Source organism: Anguilla anguilla, chromosome 11 (genome assembly GCF_013347855.1).
Source record: "Anguilla anguilla isolate fAngAng1 chromosome 11, fAngAng1.pri, whole genome shotgun sequence".
In the NCBI taxonomy this organism is placed as follows: domain Eukaryota; kingdom Metazoa; phylum Chordata; class Actinopteri; order Anguilliformes; family Anguillidae; genus Anguilla; species Anguilla anguilla.
In genome coordinates, this window is record NC_049211.1 from 26,356,594 (window position 1) to 26,379,886 (window position 23,293).

At 45.6% G+C, this 23,293-nt stretch overlaps 1 protein-coding gene across 7 annotated transcripts in view; it reads right to left on the bottom strand.

Annotated features, from left to right (window-relative positions):
* scn8aa (sodium channel, voltage gated, type VIII, alpha subunit a) overlaps positions 1-23,293 on the bottom strand; it is a 72,596-nt gene that overhangs the window by 19,005 nt on the left and 30,298 nt on the right. For 4 of the 7 annotated variants that reach the window (XM_035381026.1, XM_035381023.1, XM_035381027.1 and 1 more), the window contains exons 10-20: positions 20,642-20,848; positions 20,058-20,345; positions 15,655-15,936; positions 12,847-12,982; positions 12,437-12,675; positions 10,962-11,135; positions 10,235-10,591; positions 9,296-9,766; positions 5,044-5,161; positions 4,095-4,249; positions 3,564-3,737 (exon numbers count right to left, since the gene is read on the bottom strand). In XM_035381026.1, coding sequence (XP_035236917.1) covers positions 3,564-3,737; positions 4,095-4,249; positions 5,044-5,161; positions 9,296-9,766; positions 10,235-10,591; positions 10,962-11,135; positions 12,437-12,675; positions 12,847-12,982; positions 15,655-15,936; positions 20,058-20,345; positions 20,642-20,848 — 2,601 coding nt within the window. Of the gene's footprint in view, positions 1-3,563; positions 3,738-4,094; positions 4,250-5,043; positions 5,162-9,295; positions 9,767-10,234; positions 10,592-10,961; positions 11,136-12,436; positions 12,676-12,846; positions 12,983-15,621; positions 15,937-20,057; positions 20,346-20,641; positions 20,849-23,293 lie in introns of all 7 variants that reach the window. The other 3 variants (XM_035381025.1, XM_035381021.1, XM_035381022.1) reach the window with 1 other exon arrangement.

Sequence of the window (23,293 nt, forward strand, 5' to 3'; positions counted from 1 at the left end):
TTTCTACTCCATCTCAGTGGAATACCGGTTGCCACATTTCACAATATTGCCACACATATGCCCCTTCCCACCACGCCCCCAAAAGGTTTAGCCTGGACCTGCACGTTGGGTTCTGTAGGGGTGGGGTGGGGGAGTGGGGGGTAGTCAAAAGGAGCAATGGTTAAAATGCAGTTATTTAGCCTTCCAGTAAAAGACTATATGGACTTATAAAAGACTTCCACACAGCACTATAACAAGCCAAGGGCATGGCTCTGACGTCACTTCCTGTGACATCAACTTCCAGATTTTTGAGCTGTTTGTGCAGCGCAGCCCTACGGATCTGAGTATGTGGAGCTCGGGGGGGGGGGGGACGCCCTTAAAAACATATGACAATAATAATAATCACTCATGCTGTGAGTTCAAGAGGTGCTCAGACATGTCACAGGAACAACACAGAGTGAGAGAGACTGTGTTCCAAACCCCCCCTCCCCCCTCACACCTCTGAAGCTCAGAATCGCAGAAGTTGTCTCACAGGAAGGACACAACGCAGAAACACATTCAGGGATAACGGAGGCCAGATGTCTTGGACCTACACAGCAAAATGTCTACCACTGACCCGCACGGCTCGTCACGCAGGTTATTGACAGAGAGCTGAACGCGCAGCGTAGCGCTGACTAACACAGTTAACACACACGTCACATCGCCGAGCGACCGGCTCCTCGGGGCTCGAGGGAAACCCCAGTGCTCTGCGACAGCCTGCCACCGCGGGTGGGCGGACGCTGTCCTTCAACCAACCTCCATCATCCAGCTTCTCAGCTTGTTTTTTTGGCTGTGAATTTGATTTGACGCAGAGTTGTCAGATTTATTTTCCAGTCTTATTCGAACTGACAGGAAACATAAGAAATATTAACGACGAGAACAGGACATTCAGCACTGGCTAGGCTCCTGGTGTTTGCGTACACGTTAGAGAAACCCGAGAAACACTGTATCTTGAAGCCCCAGCGTCTGTAGCTCAATAATTACTGACGCAGACTGACACCCCCCACCCCACCCCCACCTCCCTACCATCAGGAGAGGCCTGCCGCTCAGCACTGGAGCTCCTCCGCCTTACACAGAACCACGGGGGGTAATTTGGAGAGAAACGCGGATCCATGAACATGCCAGGGAGGTATGGACACACCCGGTGCCACGCCCGTCCACTTCACGGAAATGCAGACTTTAGGTGTGTCTTTGGGTCACTCACCGGGGGGGGGACAAAGGTCATTGGGGGGTTTTTTTTGCAACAGCTCTTCTGGGGAACACAAGGTCATGCCTTGTCACTAACAAGCTAGGCTATGCCAGATACTGAGTGTGACCGAACTGGATGGTTGAATATCTGGCTTCATTGAAACAAAGAAACTTCCCCCTTGCATTCCATCGCGCTGTTGCTCATTCCAGATTACCCCCACCTACACCCAACACCCCCCATCCCCACTGCCCTCCTTTAGCGACTCTTCTCCACCACCCCTCCCACCCTCCAATATCCTGTCATATGACCGAGCCATCCAGAGGAAGTAATCATCATGGAGACCTGTGACACTGCAGTGGCCATTTCATTACTGCTGACTGATTACAGCAAACTGCAAGAGCACCCTGTGTGTGTGTGTGTGTGTGTGTGTGTGCGTGCAGTAAAATGTCCAGTGTATCAAATTTACATTCTTAGAGCAGAATTAACACTGGACATTTTTCTGTGTGTGTGTGTGTGTGTGTTAACACTCAGACTTTCATTACATTTTCTCTATGTCATAAACTATGCAACTAAAGATTTCTGTCAGATTAATTGTTCAAGAAACACTGAACAAAGTAAATGAGGTGCAGTACTTTACATAACTATGGCTGTCAAAGGGCATTAATTTGGCTGCACCATTACCAGCCCCTCTGTGTGGCAAATGGAAACATAAATCAACTTTGTCCTTAAATGTAAACTAAAACTGCAATGCAGGATGAATCTGTTTGGTCCAGATCTCAGCTAGATGGGACTGAGACTGCATTGTACCTGTTTAGTGGAACTATTACTTCACAACACTTTAATATGAACTTTTTAAAGCAATTGTTCTTTTCTGATTTTTCCTTTATGCCCTGCTCTGGAATACATGAACAGCCAACTGATGCTTTTTTCACTCTAGTCCACTGGCCGGGTTGCCATGGTTTCAGCCACTGAGGATTGTGTAAGGTTTGGCTGATTACCAGGGGTTGGCGCTACAGAGCAAAGAGGTATCGAACATCCTGCTAACTGAAACCCTAACCCTCCCACCCTGGGCTATGATATAGCCAACTATGCACCACCCCGCGGTGCGGGATCTTGGCCACAAGTGGTTCTAGCGAGGTCGGGTTCAGGTCTGGGGCGTGTCACTGTAGTGAGAACAAACGCCTCGCCTGGATACGGGAGCTCGTAGGGGACATGAGGCACGCCTCTCTGCAGCTAGCAGGCTAGCGCAGGACGCTGAGGGGAGACAGCGATGTGAACTTTATGAACGTCTGCGTCGGGAGCTCTGCCTGCCAATCAGCAGCTGGGCGCCACGGTAACAGCAGTGTCACTCTGGTCTCCTCATACCAACAGTGCTGGAACCAGAAGCCTCTGCTCTGACCTTTAACCCTTCAAACAAACCACCCTGCCTAAATCCATACATATGTCCACCATTATTCCATTCACCTCTCTATTCTCTATTCCCTGTTCTACTCACCTCTACCAACCCAGCTGAATTCATAACTTTACCATCATTTAATATTCTATTTCTCTCTATCAACCGAACTCAACTACAAATTTAACATCATTATTCAATATTTCATTCACAAGTATTGAACCAGCTCACATAGATTTTACATAATTCATCTCTTTTGATCCTACACACCTCATTACTCTTAACATCCTCATTCACTTTTCTGTTTGCCTCTATTAACCTAGCTCACCTTATAATGCTATAAGGCCATCAACAACTCACCTCATAATTATTAAGATCATTACACATTATTCTATTCAATATAGAATATTATGAAATATTTTGTTCATCTCTATTAACCCAGCTCACCCTACAACTGTATGAACAGCTCACCTCAACTTTTAACCCATACTCATTTTGCTATTCACCTCTACCAACCAAGCTAAGCTTACAACTTAATTAACGTCAGTGTTCAACGCTGTGTTCACCTCTATGTTCAGGCAGATTTGCCTATTTTGTATGGTATGAAGCAGTCACACACTTCAATGGTAAAAAAGTAACTGAATTTGACAAGTGATATTTATTGAGAGCCAAACCTCTGAGCGGAGAGAATCTACCTGAATCATTAAGGACCTTGTACTGTAAGAGTGCCAATAAAGCAGTCAAACCCAGGAGAGGTGTGATCTGCTCTGAACAGTCAGGCTTCGGCCGCAGCAGCTGATTTGGCTAGAGGAGAAAGCCACGGTCACCATGACGACATAGAGAGAGACCCTCGTCCGGGGTCTACGCGTGTTTGGGGCTGGGAGGAGGGCGGGGTGTTGTGACGATTGGCAGATCCCGAAACGCGCGCGCATTCGGAGAGAGAGGAGGAGGATGGATACTTACGTCCACGATGAAGAAGTCGAGCCAGCACCAGGCGTTGGTGAAGTACTTGACGAAGCCGTAGGCCACCCACTTGAGCAGCATCTCCAGGATGAAGATGTAGGTGAAAACGCGGTCGGCGTACTCCAGGATGACGCGGATGGTCTTCCTCTGCTCGATGTACACGTCCTCGAACGCCTGGGAGAGGAACGGCCAACGCCACTGAAGACCCGTTACCAATAACTCAGTAACCCCGCCCCAATCCCACCCCAGGACACACCACTATTCCCTTCCCCAATGTTACCGCAAGTGAGAGTCTATGTTTGAATGTGTTTGTGAGATTGTAATTGTGTGTGAGAGTGCATGTGTATGAGTGTGAGTGTGTCTGAGTATGAGTGTTTAAGTTTGAGCATGCATGTGTGTGTGTGTGCGTGTGTGAGCATGTGTGTGTGCGTGTTTGTGTGTGAGAGTGGGTAAGTTCCAGTATGCATGTGTGTGAATGTGTGCAAGTTAGAATATGCACATGCTTAAATGAGTGTGTATGTGTGCTCTCACCAGTGCTCCACTACTGAGCAGGATCATGAAGATGATCAGGGTCTCAAACCAGTTGTGCTCCACGATCAGATAGCAGGTCTTCCTCAGGTACCACCAGTGCTTCCCCCAGCCCTCCGTGATGGGCACGTCGCAGCACTTATACCGTGCAATACAGGCTGCAAGAGAGGACACGCCCTGTCACAGAGACGCACCACGCTCCCTCTGCAGGACCCCCAGTGTAAACTTCCCCCCCCCTCCATCCCACTGCAAGAACCCCCACCGTGTCACCTCTCCATCCCCACTGCAGGGCCCAAACCGCATCAATAACTGTCAACCCCCCAACCCCCACCCCCAAAACACTATATTTATTATTTTAAGGGCGAGGGCTAAAAATCCATGGCGGGGTCAGGTCACACTGTAGCCGGGGTAACGTTATTTGGGTCTCCTTTGCAGAAGCGCTGATCAGGACAGGCGCTGGCTGAGAGCCCAAATGCAGCCCTGTACTCCTGAGTAACAGCGGTCGGCAACGTGAGGGCGAGGTGCGGCTGTCGGCACGCAGGCACCACGGCGACGGCGGGGGCACGGGGGCAGCCGTGGTGAAGGCACCCCGTCAAAATCAATACGGCCCTCAGAAGGGTCCACCTCAGCAGCGTCGGACACGCAGATACTCCACTGCAGAAGCCAAATGGCCACCACAGCACTTTCAGCTTCCCCTGGGGGAACGGTCTGATGCCCAAGCATGACGCTTTCATTTAAAGGAGGTACATCTGTGCGAGACGTAATCTCTCCTTGGCTACTTAAAGGGCCAGTTTAGTGCACTGCATAGTACTGCTGGGGGAAGGGCGGTTGTGTGGCAAGTTTTGAGCGGATCCATTGTGTTGTCATGGAGGGAGGTAGCATGATTGAAAGGTAAATTTTAGGCTGATCCATTGTGAGTTCTCTTGGATGGTGGGGGGGAGGGGGATCCTACCTTCGGTCCAGCAGGCTTCTGGGTCCATGTACTCCTCCACCTGCTCCACCACCACCACGTCCTCCACTTCTGGCTTAATGTCAATGGTGCTGCCTTCTGAGGAGCTGGTGTCATCCAGCTACAGAGAGAGGGAAACAGAGAGAGAGAGAGCGAGAGAGAGCGAGAGAGAGAGAGGAAGAAAAGGACATAGAGATGTTCCTCGTTAACTGGTGGTTTTAACGGTTCCCCACAACTTTCCATGCAATCTTCATTCAAAAAAAAATATCAGCCCCCAAAAACACACACGCATGCACACACACGCACGCGCACGCACACACACACGCACACACGCACCTCCCCCCAAATCGAACGGGATCGCAGTTCAGTTAATGACACAGCCAACAGAGCGTCATTAACCTGCTTCTAGCTGACCTTGCCAAATGACTAATTACCCAAGCCAATCTGCTCCCAGATCAGCAGCCTGCTATACAACCAGCATTATGAGCAGTGTGGGCCTCTAGACACGATCCACTGGCTCCAGTGTAGAACTACAGGCTAGCTTTACACAGGAATGTAGCAGGATCTTTTCAGTGACATCCAGATGAATGAGGTTAAAAAAAACAAAAACTAGGGTCGCCAAATGAGAAAATAAAGTAGCTAATCGCATCACGATTAACCAAAATTTCTTAATTTGTTCAACCTAATTAAAAGAGCTTTCAATACAGAACATTCATAATATTTAAAAGGCAAAGAAAACTCAGAAACAAATTTAATTCAAATTGCATAATATCACTATAGGTTCAATCAAAAACCCTTCACTGGTTTAAAGGCATATTGCATTCACTCTTAAGTTTTGATGATTAAGAGAAAAAAGGTTTGGAGGTGGGTGCTTTTCTAAATGAGCAAGGAATAAAATAAATACAACAGAACCAACAAAAAAAAGTTTTAAAGTCATTTTGAATATAATGCAAGTGAATTGAGGAATATTATCATTCATTTTAGGAATAAAGAAATCAAATAATGTAATAATGTACCACTTTTGTCTTTAATATTTTGAGCATACGGTATATAGAAAATAAATTATTCTTATGTAACAGTGAAGAGGAGGGAAACAAACACTTGCGAGTATAAGAACATTCCACATAATACATAAGAAATGCAGTATTCTGTATTCTCTTGTGTGTAATGACGAGCTAGGCGTTCAGGGTTTTAGCTTTGCACCTGATTGAAGCAGTTAGCGTTACAGAAACTGCTTCCAGAAGTGGCTTGCCAAATGAAACCGGTTGTTCTGGCACAAGCATTCTGTCATGTCTTGTGGCTCTGCTGCATAATAATGCATGTTGTTTGCCTCATTTTTATACAGCGTTAAAGCAAAGCAAGCCGTAAGTCAAGCAAAGCAAGCAACAAGCCATAGGTGACCTTGGACTGGCAAATACCAGAATGCTGACGATTAACCATCTGCTTCTATATCGCACTACGACGATAGAACACCCTCGATGTTATGGGGGTTTTTTTGTGTGCCACAATAAGGAATGGGTTGACCAGATGTCCTCTTTTTCCTGGACATGTCCTCTTTTTGAGACTGAAAATATCCATCTGAATGGGATTCCTAAATTCCTTTAAAAAAAGATGGGATTGTGGTTTGCTCATAACCTAGACCATATATAAACAAAAAAACATTATGTCTGTTCCATAGGCTAGTACAAATTAAACAAGAATTCCCAACATGACAAATTTTCCTTTCTCAGACTGAAGTTCTTGTTTTGATAAAGAGGAAAACACTGAAGAGTTTACAATGATATATTTGTATAGCTAACGTACAGAAGAGAACAAAGGCTCATTAAGAGTTGCATTATTTTTGAGGCATTTTTCGTATGCTCCAGTTCCTATGGTAGGAACAAAATTTAAACCTACGTGTATCTACATACAGATTAAAAACAGTTTAAAAAATGATGGCACTAGAGTAATTGGAAGCATTCATGTAACCAAATTATTGAAATGAATTCATTTTACTCATTTATTTTCTGAATACTTTAGCAGGACTATAGAAAGTCATCTCGAAGTTGCAGCAGTCCATCTTCACATGGTTTGATATCTCCCTGTACTACGGAGAACAGTAGTAACATGCAGAACATGCGCTCTTGGTGGAAATAGGAATCAAGGGAAAAGTGCGGTAATACTGTTTAAAAAGATGAACGTAGTAAGCATTATAAATGAACACATTAACTTTGACAGCCCTAAAAGAACAAACTGTATTTTCCTTTTATCCATCTGTCTATGGCTGCCTATGCAGCAGAACAGGGCAATCTAGCCTCTCAGATATACCCAGTTCTTCTCTCGTCCCAGTGAATGCTGGAGAGGATTTAAAAAAGTGTGAACAGGATCCAGGTTTGGATCGATGCATGAACTTATCCGTCCAAATAAACAGGGGTTATCATTTTTTGTAATTCTGAAGCATGTTCATCAAAATTGCTTACAGGAGTTTGTATAGTGCACCGAACAATGGATGTTAAATCTCCCAGTACAGTGTTGGCCACCATCTATAGCCAATTTGGCCTGCATGCACTGCGGCACTGGACTGACCCATTATGGACAGGAATTCTGCATATATATAAAAACAATTTAATTATTTATGGCTCATACCACATCTCATTGCTGAAAACATTTCTCAGTATGACGGTATGATAAAGGGACTAGGTCAAAGGTCAGAGGTCAGAGATCTCTCTGCACTCATGTTCCTCTGCTCTGATCCTCCAGGGTTTTTTTTATAAGATGGTGGTTTGTGACTCCGCCCTTCTGGCTCTCCCAGAAGCTCAGTATGGCCGCTTGCCCGAAATGAGTGGGAAAGCAGCCCTCGCTCATCCAGAGGCATGCCCCACAATGCACTGCACGCATAACCGCAGGAGCCCGTGCATCTCCCTGAATTTTTTATGGCATTCCAGTTCACGCCAGATCAAAGAAATCTATGGTTGTTACCACTCCGAATCATTCCGCATCTTCCGAAAGGGCTCGTCGGACTCTGGAGAGCTCTCGGGGCCCTGAGCGGGGAGGGACCCTGAATGCAAATACCGCAACACTCAGGGAATCGAGACGCAACGCGCGCGTGCACGCGACGCGGCAGGCAGAGCTCTCGAGCATGAAACTGCCCTTTCTTTGGACAAATGTGTACAGTACGGTGTATAGTCAAGCACCCCAGTCCCGCCTCTACCAAGGTCAAACGAGTGCACCAACTGCCCACAAGTCAACAACACTGCAATGCTGAGACAGCAGGGAAATAAGGGAAGGCCATCGTGACTAATGCACCACAGTGTACAAATCAATCAACCCACTGCAGTACAACTGGTCAATTTCAATCATGTGTAATCATACCTCATACATTATTAACATTGCCATCTATAGGAAATTACCCTTACTGTCCCACTGCACATCTAAAGCCAACTCTTATGCTGTTGGCTGAGCATCCCTTTAAAATGTACCAGCCTCAGTTCCTCCTACATTGGCACAGTAGGTTTTCATTTTTCAAAAATGCAAAAGAACTGCTATTAGTTGGTGTTTTGAGGTTCGTCTTGCAGTCTAAACCTTATATAAGTTTTCTGCCCAAAACCTGGATCCTATTGATGCAGCTACAGTCTTTCTACTAGTCTTTCTGCCCCCATCACACTGAATTAATACAACTTTCCCACTGTAAAGCTGGAACCAGGCTGGCTCATTATACCCCTTTCCCACTGTAGAGATGGAACCAGGCTGGCTCATTATACCCCTTTCCCACTGTAGAGATGGAACCAGGCTGGCTCATTATACCCCTTTCCCACTGTGGAGCTGGAACTAGGCTGCCTCATTATACCCCTTTCCCACTGTAGAGCTTGAACCAGGCTGGCTCATTATACCCCTTTCCCACTGTAGAGATGGAACTAGGCTGCCTCATTACACCCCTTTCCCACTGTAGAGCTGAACCAGGCTGGCTCATTATACCCCTTTCCCACTGTAGAGCTGGAACCAGGCTGGCTCATAATACCCCTTTCCCACTGTAAAGCTGGAACCAAACTGGCTTATTATACCTTTTCTCCACTGTAGAGCTGGAACCAGGCTGGCTCATTATACCCCTTTCCCACTGTAGAGCTGGAACCAGGCTGGCTCATAATACCCCTTTCCCACTGTAAAGCTGGAACCAAACTGGCTTATTATACCCATTTCTCAACATATGCTGGTAAAACCCGTCAGTCATTCTGGCAGTCAGTAGACCTCCACGGGCCTCCAGGTTTCTGGAACTCACCTCTTTAGTGCCCTCTACATCTGATTCGCTGCTGAAGTCCTCAGTGTTGAGGTTCTCAAAGTCTGACTCGCCCACGGCGATGGGCACCCGCACAGTTAGGTTGGGGTTGTGTATGAAGGACATGCGGTCCTCGTCGATCATGTACTTCCCCACGCTGCTGCCGATGCCGCTGGTGGTGCCGTTGCCGTTCTTCTGGTAGTCCAGCTCCCGGTTGATGTCCACGCCCGTGTGGTTGGCAATACAGTTCAGCTTCTTGTCGTACATGTCGTCGAGCGGCTTCACCTCGTCCGTCACCTTCCTCTTCAGCAGGGTGGAGGCCAGCAGCCGCAGCTTGACCTTCATCCAGGCGATGCCCTTCTTGATGCGGATGACTGAGATCTGCAGGTTGTTCATCTCGCCGTCGTCGTCCGTGGCCGCCAGGTTGTCCGCGCTGAAGGAGCTGAGCAGCAAGGCCAGGAACAGGTTCAACACCTGGGGGAGCGAGCCAGGTGACATCAGCATCTGGACGGATTCACTCGTCAAACCTGAACTTCATACCTGTACCCATCCCTTCATGGTGTCATTCATTTAATCCCACTACTCTCTCTGCAGGCCCCCTTAAATGGTAACACTTTATATGAATAATCCTTCATAAGCACTACATGACACCTGCATTAGTACTACACAGACCTTCATAAATGCTTGTCTGTAACAACAAACAGGCACACGGTGTTAGTGCTGAAATATTTTTTGTCATTTCAGATGTCTAATCTGTTATATAGTGAAAGGTACAACATAAAATAAATCCAAAGTTAATAACTTATTTTTTTACAAAAATAGTAGATATGACAGAAACGTGTTCTCTAAATGTTTAGGCCTGCAGCTAGCTTACATCAACTTTTTTTCTAAAACAGTCAATGAAACAGGCGGGTATGCAAACGCGGTCCTGTCCTTCCTCACCACCAGGTTTCCGATGACCATGACCATCATGAAGACGATGAGGCACATGGTCTGGCCGGCCACCTCCATGCAGTCCCACATGGTCTCGATCCACTCCCCACACAGCACCCGGAACACGATCAGGAAGGAGTGGAAGAAGTCGTTCATGTGCCAGCGCGGCAGCTCGCAGTCCGTGGCGATCTTGCACACGCAGTCCTTGTAGCTCTTGCCGAAGAGCTGCATGCCCACCACGGCGAAGATGAAGACGATGATGGCCAGCACCAGGGTCAGGTTTCCCAGGGCCCCCACCGAGTTCCCGATGATCTTGATCAGCATGTTGAGGGTCGGCCACGACTTGGCCAGTTTGAACACCCTGAGCTATGAGTGGAGATGCAGGGGGAGAGGAGGAAAGGGAGTTCAAGGAGTGCGAGGGGCAGCGGGGCAAGGGTTTGGTAGCAGTGGGATTGGGGTTATGGAGCGTGGAGGGAGGGAATACGGAGTGAGAGGGGAGGAGTTAGGGAGTGTGAGGGGGAGGGGTTAGGGAGCATGCAGGGGAAGTGGGAAGGAATAAGTATTAGAAAGAGGAGGGAGGGGTTCGATGAAAGAATCAGAGGATAGGGAGGACAAGAAAGAAAGAAGTCATCATTGAGAGACAGTCAAATAACTGAGGGGACTGGGCAGGGGAACCATGTACACAGTGACGGGGGTTTGTAACGGTTCCCACAGTGAGGAAATTTAGGGTCTTTACCAATCGGAATGATCGCAGCACGGACAGACCCTCCACGTCAGCCAGGCCCAGCTCCATCAAGCTCAAGCTCACAATGAACCCGTCAAAAATGTTCCAGCCCTCCTGGAAGTAGTAGTATGGGTCCATGGCAACCAGTTTGGCAAACATCTCGGCAGTGAAGATTCCGGTAAACACCTGTTTGACACAGACAAATTAAGCATGAAGGCTTCCCATCTAAAACACCCACACAGCTAGGCTGCAACACCACACCTAAACCGATGACAAAAAAAATATACAATAATAAACAATAATAAACAAAAAACAAAAAACTCCAACCTCACCCATTTCTATAGCTTGATACCCTGTATATGCCACCACACCACTTACTTCACTCTAGTGTTTCTCTTGCGCCTCTACATCATGAAACCTATGCACTTGTTGTACGTCGCTCTGGATAAGAGCGTCTGCAAAATGCCTATAATATAATGTAATGTAATGTAATGTAATAGGAGGTCTTATCCTAGCCTATAAATAATAATAATAATAATAATAATACTTCCTCTTCCCATTACTTATGCCACAAATAATTTTGCTTTACAAATGACCTATCCTTTCTTATCCCGTAAAAAGGTTCTAGGTCCCATCCAATGAATTGATTGCACAATTTTATTTAAATATTAAAAATTAAAAATGTCAACAGCATACTGTAAGCGGAACATCATGTTCATAATTCAATGGCCATATTAAATATTAAAAGGACATAAAATAGTATTCAGACAGGGTATATTATATAGGTATGTGGTCATACATCTCCCTAACAAATCCAGACAGACCGTCACACAGGGCTTCACTGTTGGAGTACAACAAACTAAATAAGTCTCTATATATTTGAAAAGCAAAACCCATTCACATGCTCACTGCCATATTGTAGATAATGAGCTTAGCCAGACCAGTAACCAGCCAGCACTCAAAAACCCACAGAGAGAGATCTTGCTCTCTTTCAGGTATTAATTATGAAAAGGGAAGAGACTTGTGAGATGGTGGCACTTTGCTGTACTGCCATTGGCTGTGTGAGTTTTCAGAAACAGGTTAGACCTTGCATTAAATTGTATCCCAACTGTATATTTGTGGTGTGCATACATAAGACAGAATGGGAGTGAGTGCATGTGAATGTGTGCGTATGTGCATGAGTGTGTTTGAGAGAGAGATAGTGTGTGAATGTGAGAGCATATAAGTATGTGTGTATGTGTGTGCCTCTCATCTACCACCAGGAAATACCTAGGCTCAGGTAAAACCAGGAAATGTTCATTTTGTCTTACAAGCTCACATTTTTCCACAACTCCCATATCCACAGCCCTGTCCGGCACCATGAAGAACTGGTGCAGGCCTGCCCTCAAAAGCCTTACAAATCACTAATTATGGGAGAATGCGGACCATCGTGAACCCAGAAATGGGCGGAGCCATAGGTGACAGATGCAAGGGAGCATGGTCCTCACCAGGTTCCCTACGGTGAGCACGTGCTCAAAGTGCGGGGTCATGGGGTAATGCTCCATGGCCATGAAGAGTGTGTTGAGCACAATGCAGATGGTGATAGCCAGGTCGACGAAGGGATCCATCACCACCAGGTTGACGATCTCCTTGATCTTCAGCCACGTCGGGCAGCACTCCCAGATCAGGAAGGTGTTGGCGAACTTGTACCAGCATGGAGGGCAGTTCCGCTGGGACTCCTCCAGCTCTGTGGGGACAGAGGGCGGAGCCAGACAGAGGATGGCATGTGCCCATCAAACAAGGATCACTAATAATAATAACAACAACAATAAGCAATAAGGGTGAGAAAAAAAGAAGGAGGGTGGGAAAGAGGGGGATTAGTTCGAAACAAAGTTAAGGAAGAGAAAAGAGGTGTTACCCTCCACCAGAGTGTTGGTGTTGACACTCAGCACGCTGTTGGCCCTCTCTTTGCGGCCAAAAGAAGTGTTGAGCTGGTCCACAGCCACCATCAGGGACCCCGAGTTCCTCTTCTTCACCTCCACCTCTGTGGTGGGCTGTCAGGAGGAGAGTCAGGACAGTGAGTCCTTTCCAAGACCCCCTGAAAACTCAAAAACCCCAAATCCTTAAACCTGCCCCTTGCCATTGGATGTGTCCCAGGGAGAAGGGCCCTTGGGACGGAGGAGAGTGGCTCTGGGCCAATTGCGCCTGCCCAAAAGGTTGCGGCCTTTATTCACTCCTACCCGCCACTACTAGTACCCTCGCAGTGGGGTGTGGCAGGGCGGGGTGGAGCCAGAGCCAAGAGGGGGAGGGGCATTTTGTTAAGATAAAAAAAAAATTTTTAAGCGACTCCTCATGTAATATGCAGACTGGGTTCAGACAGAGGAGAAACAGGAGGCAGGTGAAGATTTGTTTCTTTTGGCCAAATGTGATGCCAAAAAAAAACACCCAGTATAAACTCCGGTCAGCCAATTCACACTCAATTCACAATACCATCGGTTTATACTTCACATAAAGGCTTTTAATAAAAGAGATGCTTTTCATCACCTTTCAGGAATAACCATCAAACCAAACTCAAAACGTTACAGTACAATGATCTGTTGCCGTTTATGGAACTTTTTCCTGATAATTCCAGAACTTAGGGAGGCAACAACACAGAAATGGCTTTTAAAAAATATTAAAATCGTTTGCCGCTGTCCGTTTGTCACTTTTATATTTGTCTAGAATGCGTAGGATTTTTCTTTTACAAATGCTGGTTTAACACTGAAATAAAACAGCTGTTGATGTTCTACATCGCTGGACACACATACTGCAACTGTCAAAATGGCTAGCCTATATTTTTACTGGTTATATTTTGCCTTCAATAATTACCTCTAACATTACCATGTACCAGCTATATTAACAATTAAATTTAATTCATGTTTGTTTTTTTACAGGCCTGCCAACATTTCATAAGCTGAACATGTTGGAAATGGTAATGCCCACTTTCACCATTTGGAATTGGATACCAACAGTGAATACATATACTGTGATTCAACTCTTTCCAACTTGTGACAGGTCTGCACTGTACATAAAAATTTGGGCAACGCTGTGGGTTTGAAAGGACTTAAGAGCACTTGTTTTTCTAAACTCAAATAACTTTTTGCAATTTTTTTTCTTCTCCATTCTCATGATTAAAAGGTTTGGGGCTGGGTATGCACTCCTGTGGGACCACAGTTGGCACTGGCACAGCTGGGACTGCTTTCAAATTTTTGGGGGATATCACTGGTGCTTCCACTGCACCCCTGACCTGGGAGCCTAAGAGTCCCTTATTTCTCCATTTTGTTTATGCCACTATTCTCTCTGACAAAAACCCGCTACCCGCTATTATTAAAGCCCAGCTCAGGTCTTCTCCAGCTGCAGGAGGATGGGGTCCCAAACACACAGCTGCACTCAGAGCCCTTTGGTCCCTGCACCCCAGCTACATGCTAAAAAGTTTAAATGTACCAAATCTCAGCCCTGCTCGCTAGATTAATACTCTCCTCCCTCTCCTCTACGCCCCCCCCTCCCCCCCAGCCTCGTCACACCCCAAGCTCCCTGTTTTCTGCACCCTGAACCCCAACTGCATGCACCCCACGGGCCTCATAACAGGGGTAACTGGGAAAGAGGGGGGGCATCGCTGAAATCTGCATGCAGTGGCATGCACAAGTCATATCAGACGCTTTTTTCTCATTCTGAGTAGAATATATACAGGAAACTCAGATTGAGAGAAGTTTAAGGATGTCAAACTACCATGCTAACTAGGATGGACAGAAGAGTTACTGGAAAAGTTCATCTTGCTTTGAGGTTGCTTGGGAAAGACGCAGAAAGAGAGAGAGTTACAGAAAAAGAGATAGAAAGGAAAAGAAAAGAAACTCCTTTTTATGTTGCAAGTCTCAGAGTGAAGACAAACAAATAGACATACTGACAGCTAAAGGAATTTATCAGAGGAAATAAAAAATTAAACACACTCATGAGTTAATTAATGGATTAATGAAATTGGTGAGTAATAGACATTGAGTATTAGGTTGTGAACTAGAGAGCTTTATATGAGCATTACTGCCACAGTCATTTGAGTGACATCCAGTCTCAATCTGAGTTGGTCAGTCTTAGTAAGGAACTATACTGAGGCCGACTACGGGCATTCAGTGTTCAAAGTACCACTTATCTGACAAGAAATAGTGGGAAGAGAGGGGAATTCCACACAGATATTTCTCTCAAGGATGTGTAATGCAGAAATAAGGAACACGGGAAAAGGTAAGCGGGAAATACTCAATCGAATTTAAAGTGAGTAGGAGTCATTGGACAAACACTGATGAGAAAGAGCCTGAGAGTGCTTCATGGATATCTGATATGGTCACTCAATAAATTTGAGTAGAACAACTTCACTTCCAAAATGGTTTCCATTACAAAATAATACCTTAAATATTAATATCAAAAGAGCATTGTTTCTTTTCATTCTTTCTTTGTTTAGTTTGGGGACAGAGGCAGCATGCCTGTTTCATGAAGGAGGGAGGGACAGCGAGAGAAAGGGAAGATGAAGTTGTGCGGGACTTGCAAAAAAAAGGAGGAAGAGGAGAACAGGAATACAAACAGCAAGAAAGAAAAAAAAAAGAGTAAAAGAAGTAGAGGAAGTAGAATGCCATGCCTAGACTGGTCTACTCATAGACTTCCTTACGCTGTCGTCAGTAGCTGCCTTATCTATTATCACCTCAGGCAGTAGGCGTCCGCCGGGCCCGGGTCCTATGAGCGACACCACGCCGTTGCAGTCCACCGTGCTGTTGCGCTTGCCGTGGTAGCCGCTGTAGCTGCTGCGGCGGTACGGGCTGAAGAGCGAGCCGCGCCGGTCGTCGCTCTCCTCCACCGTGCTGTGCTCGTCGTCGGCGAACTCGTTCTCCGAGCCCATGTCCTTGGAGCGGCCCTTGAAGCTGAAGATGCTGTTCTTGCTGTTGTGTCGAGAGAGGAAAGGAGACCCTGGGATACTGAGGAGGGACTGAGGAGAGAGCGAGACAGAGAGTACTTTAAACACCCAAAATACCAGTACATAGGAACTACACATATTATTATTACTTTGGGTCCAAGCAGCAAAGCTGCTGGAACCCTATTATTTTTGTTTGGATTGTTATTAATTTATATACATATTTTTTCCCCCCTAAAAGTGTTAGCACAGCAAAAACTGTACATTGTAGAACAACCAATTTGGCGGGTAGGTTCCATTCCCACCCACTACTCAGGTAAGAAAAGTTACCCAGATTGGCCTGATGGTGGCGCTATATGAAGAAAGAGACTTTTTAAATCTATTTTGGGCCATAACATAACTTTTCAATCCGTTGGCCAAAATTCTTCTTCAGATGCCCTGGCTCATACCAAACTAATTTGGCTCAAGGATCCATCAAGTCTGCCATATTGGATTTTTTGCATTGAACGTAATTTTTACATTACATTGAATGTAATTTTGATTATTAAACTTGAATTCAAAATTGAATTCCCTTTAGTCAATAGGTGGAACTCTTGCAGGGGAAAATGTGAAAATTCCCATAACTCATAAACCAAATAACCAAATCACTTGAAAATTTGTTGGCAGTGTCTTGGTTAAAGATAGACCGTCCAGACAGACCGTACACAACTTCAAAAAACAGAAACGACAACTGCTTATTAAATTGTAGCATGCATTAGATTGACTTTCCATGGTCCAATCATCTTGAAATTTGTACTACAGGTAGGCCTCTACTAGTTAGAAAAATTTGGTGTGACTTGGCCAATAGGGAGCAGCACACTAATTAATCAAACATTTGACTATCTTTCCAAGAATATTTCTCAGCATTTTTGTAATAATGCGAAGAGCATTATATCCCCATATCTCTGCCTTCATAACAACTTTGCCTCAATAACCCATAATAATTTCCTCCATACTGTATTCCAGCAATTTTGCATTTTTTAAAAATACTTAAAATGCAACTTGACCCACAAAAATGGACCAATTTGTACAAAATCTAGTATACACCCCCATTTGATCAAGTTCCATCAAAATACATCAGAATTGCCGTGGGCGAGGCTTATCACAAAAATGCTAATAACCTTTGAACGTCACATTATCATGAATCCCTTTGGCATCTGAGACCAAGAAAGCAGGTACAATTTTGGCCAATAATTGACCATTTTGCATTAGACTTGATGCAAGGCTCCATTGACCAAGCTCCAGCAAAATTCTGTACATTGAAATTTATGAAATCTTGTAGGTATGTTTTTTTGGCACAAATCAGATCAGAATCATGAAGAAAAAGCGGTTGCTCTGGAGTTTCAGATCAAGGAGGAGTCAAAGGGGTGTGAGTATCGGAGGTGTAGTTCAGTTAGTTCAATTCTGAAGCAAAGTGAGGTGTGGTGAAGCAGAGTCCTTGTAGCAAGTTGCTGTGACAGCACACTCTGACGGCACAACCCTCAAATTCAGAAGTAAGAACATTGTCCTTGGCTAGAGTCATTTTTACCTTTAGCTGCCTACGGAATCTTTGGGTGAGCGAGAGGTCTGGGTTTAAAAAAACCGACCTCAGACTCACATAAAATGTCTCATTCGTTACATAGGGTACCTCCCCTATGAACACTATGAGTTATCTTGGCACTGATACGCTGTTTGTTAAATTGTGCAATATTGACTGGGAGTTCTTGGACCCCGTGCATTGCTGCTTGCAGCTATATTTATTATTATTATTGTTGTTGTTGTTTCTTATTACCAGTGTTTATAACTTAACTTGCCAATGTGTTTCCTCTTCATTCCATGTGCTGCTGTATTAATTCTATTTAGCTTATGTCTTTTACACTGTTAATTGCTTTGACAATATGGTGCACAGTCATGTCAATAAAGCATTATTAAATTGAACTGAACTGAAAGAGAGAGAAAGAGACAGAGTAGGAGAAGGAGATAGGGAGAGACAGAGGGGGGGCGGAGTCATAGAGGGACCGAGTGCATGAGAAAGGAAGGAAATTAGAAGCCAAGTGAAAAGCCGATAAGGAAACAGAGAGGGAAGGAGAATAAGCCAGAAAGAGGGAGAGGGAAAGAGAGATACATTTTCCTCCGCTGATTTAGTCAATGACTGATACAGGACGCGTTTTTGGTCAGTAATGCAGAATGCATTTTTGGTCAGTGATGCAGAATGCACTTTTAGTCAGTGAATGAAACAGGATACACTTTTGGTCAGTGAGTAAAAAGGGAGAAGCCCCTTGAACCTGAAGAAAAAGAAAATAAGTGCAGTGGTACATGAGAGCAATACCACATGCACTCTGAGCCAGAAGCCTTTGATACCATTCATAAGTGTTGATCCCAGCCAATATACCAGACAAATACACAAAATATGGCGATGAATCTTTGACACCTGCCATTTAGGCCATAGACTATTGTCAGGCCTCCCAGTGATTGCATTAGCATTGTCTGTTTACTTGAGTAACTAAAAAGTTTTGGATTTGATTCCCAGCTGAGCAAGGCACTTAACCTGAATTGCTTCAGTAAAATATCCAGGCAGTTTATATGGACCATACACAAAAATGTAATCTGTGTAAGTTGCTCTAGATAAGAAATTTTGCAAATGTATAAATGTATGAAACATACAAGCAGCCACTGTTGTCTTGCTCCTGGGTGTTATCCTAATATTGAATGTGTATCTAACTGTTTTGCAATCATGATAAGACCTTTTTTGCAAGCAGACAAAATCAGATACTGAAAGAAATATAACAGTCTTCAGAATTTTCTGGCTTCCCGCCACAAATTAAAATAAAAATATTTTCCAGAAGCAGAGGGCGATGCTTTGGCTCCTGTTTCAGAGAGACTGGGGCAGCGCTAAGAGCACTAAGGGAGCAGGAGAGTGAAAGCCGTCGCAGAGGGCCGGGAACGCCGCGGCCGTTTAATGGAAGCCGCGTTAATTATTCACATCCAGCAGAGAGAGCGCGCCCGCTCTGCACAGGAAGCAGGAGGCGCGGGGCCAACGCCCGCTCTGCACAGGAAGCAGGAGGTGCGGGGCCGACGCCCGCTCTGCACAGGAAGCAGGAGGTGCGGGGCCGACGCCCGCTCTGCACAGGAAGCAGGAGGCGCGGGGCTGACGCCCTGCTCAGTCCAGCACATGACAAGGCGTGCCACGACCGTGGATTCATGGCTCGAGTCCTCTGCCCAACATCTGGGGCCCTAACCAAACTCGCCCCTGCAGTACTCCTACTCTCCTCACCTGGTTCAAGGTCAACCTGCATGACGGTTCTCTTACCTGGTTCATGAAGAGGTCGACCTGCCTAACCAGCTAACCTGGTTCATAGAGCTCTATTTGCTTTATTGATTCTCTCATCTGGTTCATGGTAGAGACCATTGTTGGCTAAAAATTTTGTCACCTTGTTCACGATAGAAGGCTACCTGCCAAATCATTCTGTAATCTGGTTCATAAAAAAGGTTACGTAATGGTTTCCTAACCTGGTTCATGAGAGATCGATCTGCATAAGGGTTATCTTACCTGGTTAACACCCCATGCCAATATGACTTGCTTTTCAGGTATGCGCCCAACAGGGCCCTATGTTCCTCTGACAGTAACCTACTGTTCACACCAAGATACAAGACTCCAACTTTGGCAGGACACCATTTAGTGTCTATGGTCCCAGCCTTTAGAATAGGCTGCCAGGGGGTCTGAGGGCTGCTCAGTCCTTGGATGGTCTTTAGAAGGAACTCAACCTTTTACCTGAGTTCCTATTGGTCTACTTTTATTTATTTAATTGAATATATTTATTTATTTATTTATTTAGGATCCCCATTAGCAATACACAGTGTGCAGCTAATCTTCCTGGGGTTCGAAATTTGTTTATAATTTGTTTCATTACATCTCTTTTTGCACTTACTATGTTGTATTTCCTTTTAATGCTTTTTAATGCCTTTTAAACTTTAGCCATTGCACTAGGTGTATGACACGTGCTATATAAATAAAGATTGATAACCTAGTTCATGAGGAGCTATACCTCCCTACTCGTTACCTCATCTGGATTATAATACAGGTCTACCCGCCTAACCGTTAGCTAAAATGGTTAATAAAATATTGCTCGCACACCTGGTTCATGATAATGGCCTTCCTTGGCTAACCATTTTCTCACCTGGTTCATGATGGAAGTCTTCCTGCCTAACCGGTTGTCAGGGAAACGGAACCTGCTCCTCTTGCTGCCGTCGTCGGACTCTGACTTGACAAACTTCTCGCTGTCGCCCTTCTCCTCGCCGTGGGACTGCTCCTTCTGCCGCCACTTCTTCTTACGGTTGCGTCGTTCCTTGGCGCTCTTGGAGCTAACCTTGGACATATCGGACGAGCTGCAGGACATGTGACCCCCACCGTCATCCTCTACAACATCCTCTGACACAGTTCCCGCTGAGGTCGCCATGGCTGCCGCCTGAGGTCACAATAAGGGAGAGGGAGAACATAGAGAGAAAGAGGAAAAGAGAGAGAGGGAGAGGAAGAGAGTCAGAGAGTACTTTGATGAGCATAAATACAAAAGAATGTGTGTACTGCAAGCCACATTCTGATATCAGCATTAAGGAAAACACATCAAAATGGAAAGAGACACATAAACAGAGAGCGCAAGACCAACAAAGACTGAGAGACAGACAAACAGACAAAGACAGGAGCCATAGAGACAAATACAGAGACAGATGTACAAACAGACTGGGGCAGGGAGAGGGGGCAGACCTGGGCATCCTCCTGCTGTTTCTTCAGCTGCTCCAGCATGGCCTTGAACTCTGCCTCCTTCTGCTCCGCCTCTTCCATGGTGGCCTGGTTCTGCTCCTCGTAGGCCATGGCGACCACAGCCAGGATCAGGTTGACCAGGTAGAAGGAGCCCACAAAGATCACCAGCACAAAGAAGATCATGTAGGTCTTCCCGGCCGCCCGCAGCGTCTGAAGCACAGGGCAGAGATACTGCTTACCCAGCATGCCTGGCGCTGACCTCACCGCAACCCCAAACCTCCCATCCACTAACATTTATCCAAAATAATCCTGAATACAGTTCTCATGTTTTCCGTAAGAACAGAAAAGTGTTAGCATATTCCTAAATATAATCAGCAGCTTTTAAGAAGGGGTCTTGCTCTCAGTACGCTTATTTTTCTCATTTCCTTGACTCCTTTCCTAGTATGGAAGGCCAAATATATTTTAAAAAATACATGAAATTGACATCCTCCCATGAGTGGAGCTGGGATGGAGGAATCAAGGAAATATCCCTGACATGACACATATGGAGAAGTGAATACACAGGACGATAATTATACGTTACACATTCCAAAAAATAATTCCACAGAGGTTGCACTCGTGCTTCATTGCTCAATAATTCTCTGGGAGCCTCCAAGCTCCTAGCTCCTTGAAGGAGTATTTAACGGGTTGGCATGTCCTCAGGGCGCACCCTGTTCAATTTCCAGGTCAGCCAAGGACCTTGGAGATAAAGGACAAATAAAATAAGTGATTCGAATACACCCACGTTGACACCGCGTGAGTCAAGATGTAAATTTCTCATATTTTCTGACACGTTTGGCCTTCCATACTAGGAAAGGAGGCAAGGAAAGGAAGCAAGGAGGTAAAAACAATAAGCGGTTGGAACGCACCCGTGGTCTAACATGATACACTCTACTTGCTATGGCTACGTGCTATGTCAGAGAACATGAAGAATACTCTCTAAATCCTCTGCTCAAAACATGTCCAGAAACCACATTTTTCACTGATTAGCTAGATTTTTTTCTTTCAAAAAACCTGTTTAATGTTTCAAAATGCCTTTTGGCTCTGCGCACCCAATCTGAGGGAATGGACAGGCTGTGATTATTTTTAGACTCTTGAATTACAAATAGCTCCCACACTAGGCACATCCACAGAACAGGACCGCCGTTCCTCTGTTCTATTGAAGGATGGAGAATATCTTCATTTTCACTGAGAGTATGTACCGTACAGCACTAAATTCTCAGGCCTTCCATGCTCCAGGCACCAAAGAGGAGTTACAGCCACAGGAATTTTTAGCTCCACGTCCTCTCTGTCCCTGCACCACTCTCTCTCCATTTCTCTCTTCTTCTCACTCCCTCCCCTCCTTCTCTCTCCCTCTCTCAGTCTCTCTCTCTTCCCCCCCCCCACTCTTTCTCTCTCTATATACATCTCTTTCTCTCCCCCTCTCTCTTTTTCTCTCTCTCTCTCTCTTTCTCTCTCTCACTCTCACTCTCTTTCTCTCTCTCTCCCTCCCTCTCAGCCATTCATTTCCAGGAGTCCAGATGGGCGAGCTTGGCCCTCCCTTGCCATACCAGGAAGGAACTGTGTCTGACGCCATGTTCGCTTGGACTCTCAAAACATATGTTAGACAAAGAATAATGGATGATTTCAGATTTAGAGCCTGTTTTTGTAATGTGGAAGGTCAGAGGTTGGTATGTGCTTATTCAGTATTCATAAAATATGATTAGATATGACCAATCATTTACATTACACTTAATACTAATGCATATGTATTAACCATGTACCATTCAGACTTATAATTATTAGTAAAACCAATTAATGATATTATGTTTAATTATATATAATTATATTAAGAGGGGACTGCCCCCACTCGTCAGTTCTGGCTTATCCTCTTTGCTGTGTCTCAGTGCCAGACTCTTGCACAGAATTCAACCCTTAAATAACTTGTTTTGTCAGGGCACTATAAGGGGAGCATTCTGTCTGCCCAACGCTTTTGGGGAAAAGCACTGCCAGCTGCACCCGACGCTCAGAGCACCGTACAAACCCGCACTGCCCGCTGCACCCGACGCTCAGAGCACCGTACAAACCCGCACTGCCCGCTGCAATCCTGCAGGTTTCTCCAGGATACCACCCCCCCCCCCCACCCCGCATTCTCTCCACACAGGAGCTGTGCTGGTGTCCCATTAAAGGGGCAGGGGGGATGGGTAGTGCGCACAGAAAAGTGTTGGCTTACGTCACCGGGGCTTCTGGGTAATTTTCTCAGACACGTGCATAAATTATGGATGCGGTTTACACGGAGTGCTCGGAAAGGAATTCTGAACACAACACACTGAGAACTGGCAGGGGTGACAAGCAACCAGGAACTTCACTCCCTACCCCTTACCCCATACAATACCCCCTCTATCCATTACCATATTACCTCTATCTCACACACTGCTCCCTCTAACCCCCAACCTCACACACTGCTCCCTCTAGCCCCTCTCACACACTACTCCCTCTATCCCCTATCTCACACACTACTCCCTCTATCCCCTACCTCACACACTACTCTCTCTAACCCCCTATCTCACACACTACTCCCTCTATCCCCTATCTCACACACTACTCCCTCTATCCCCTACCTCACACACTATTCCC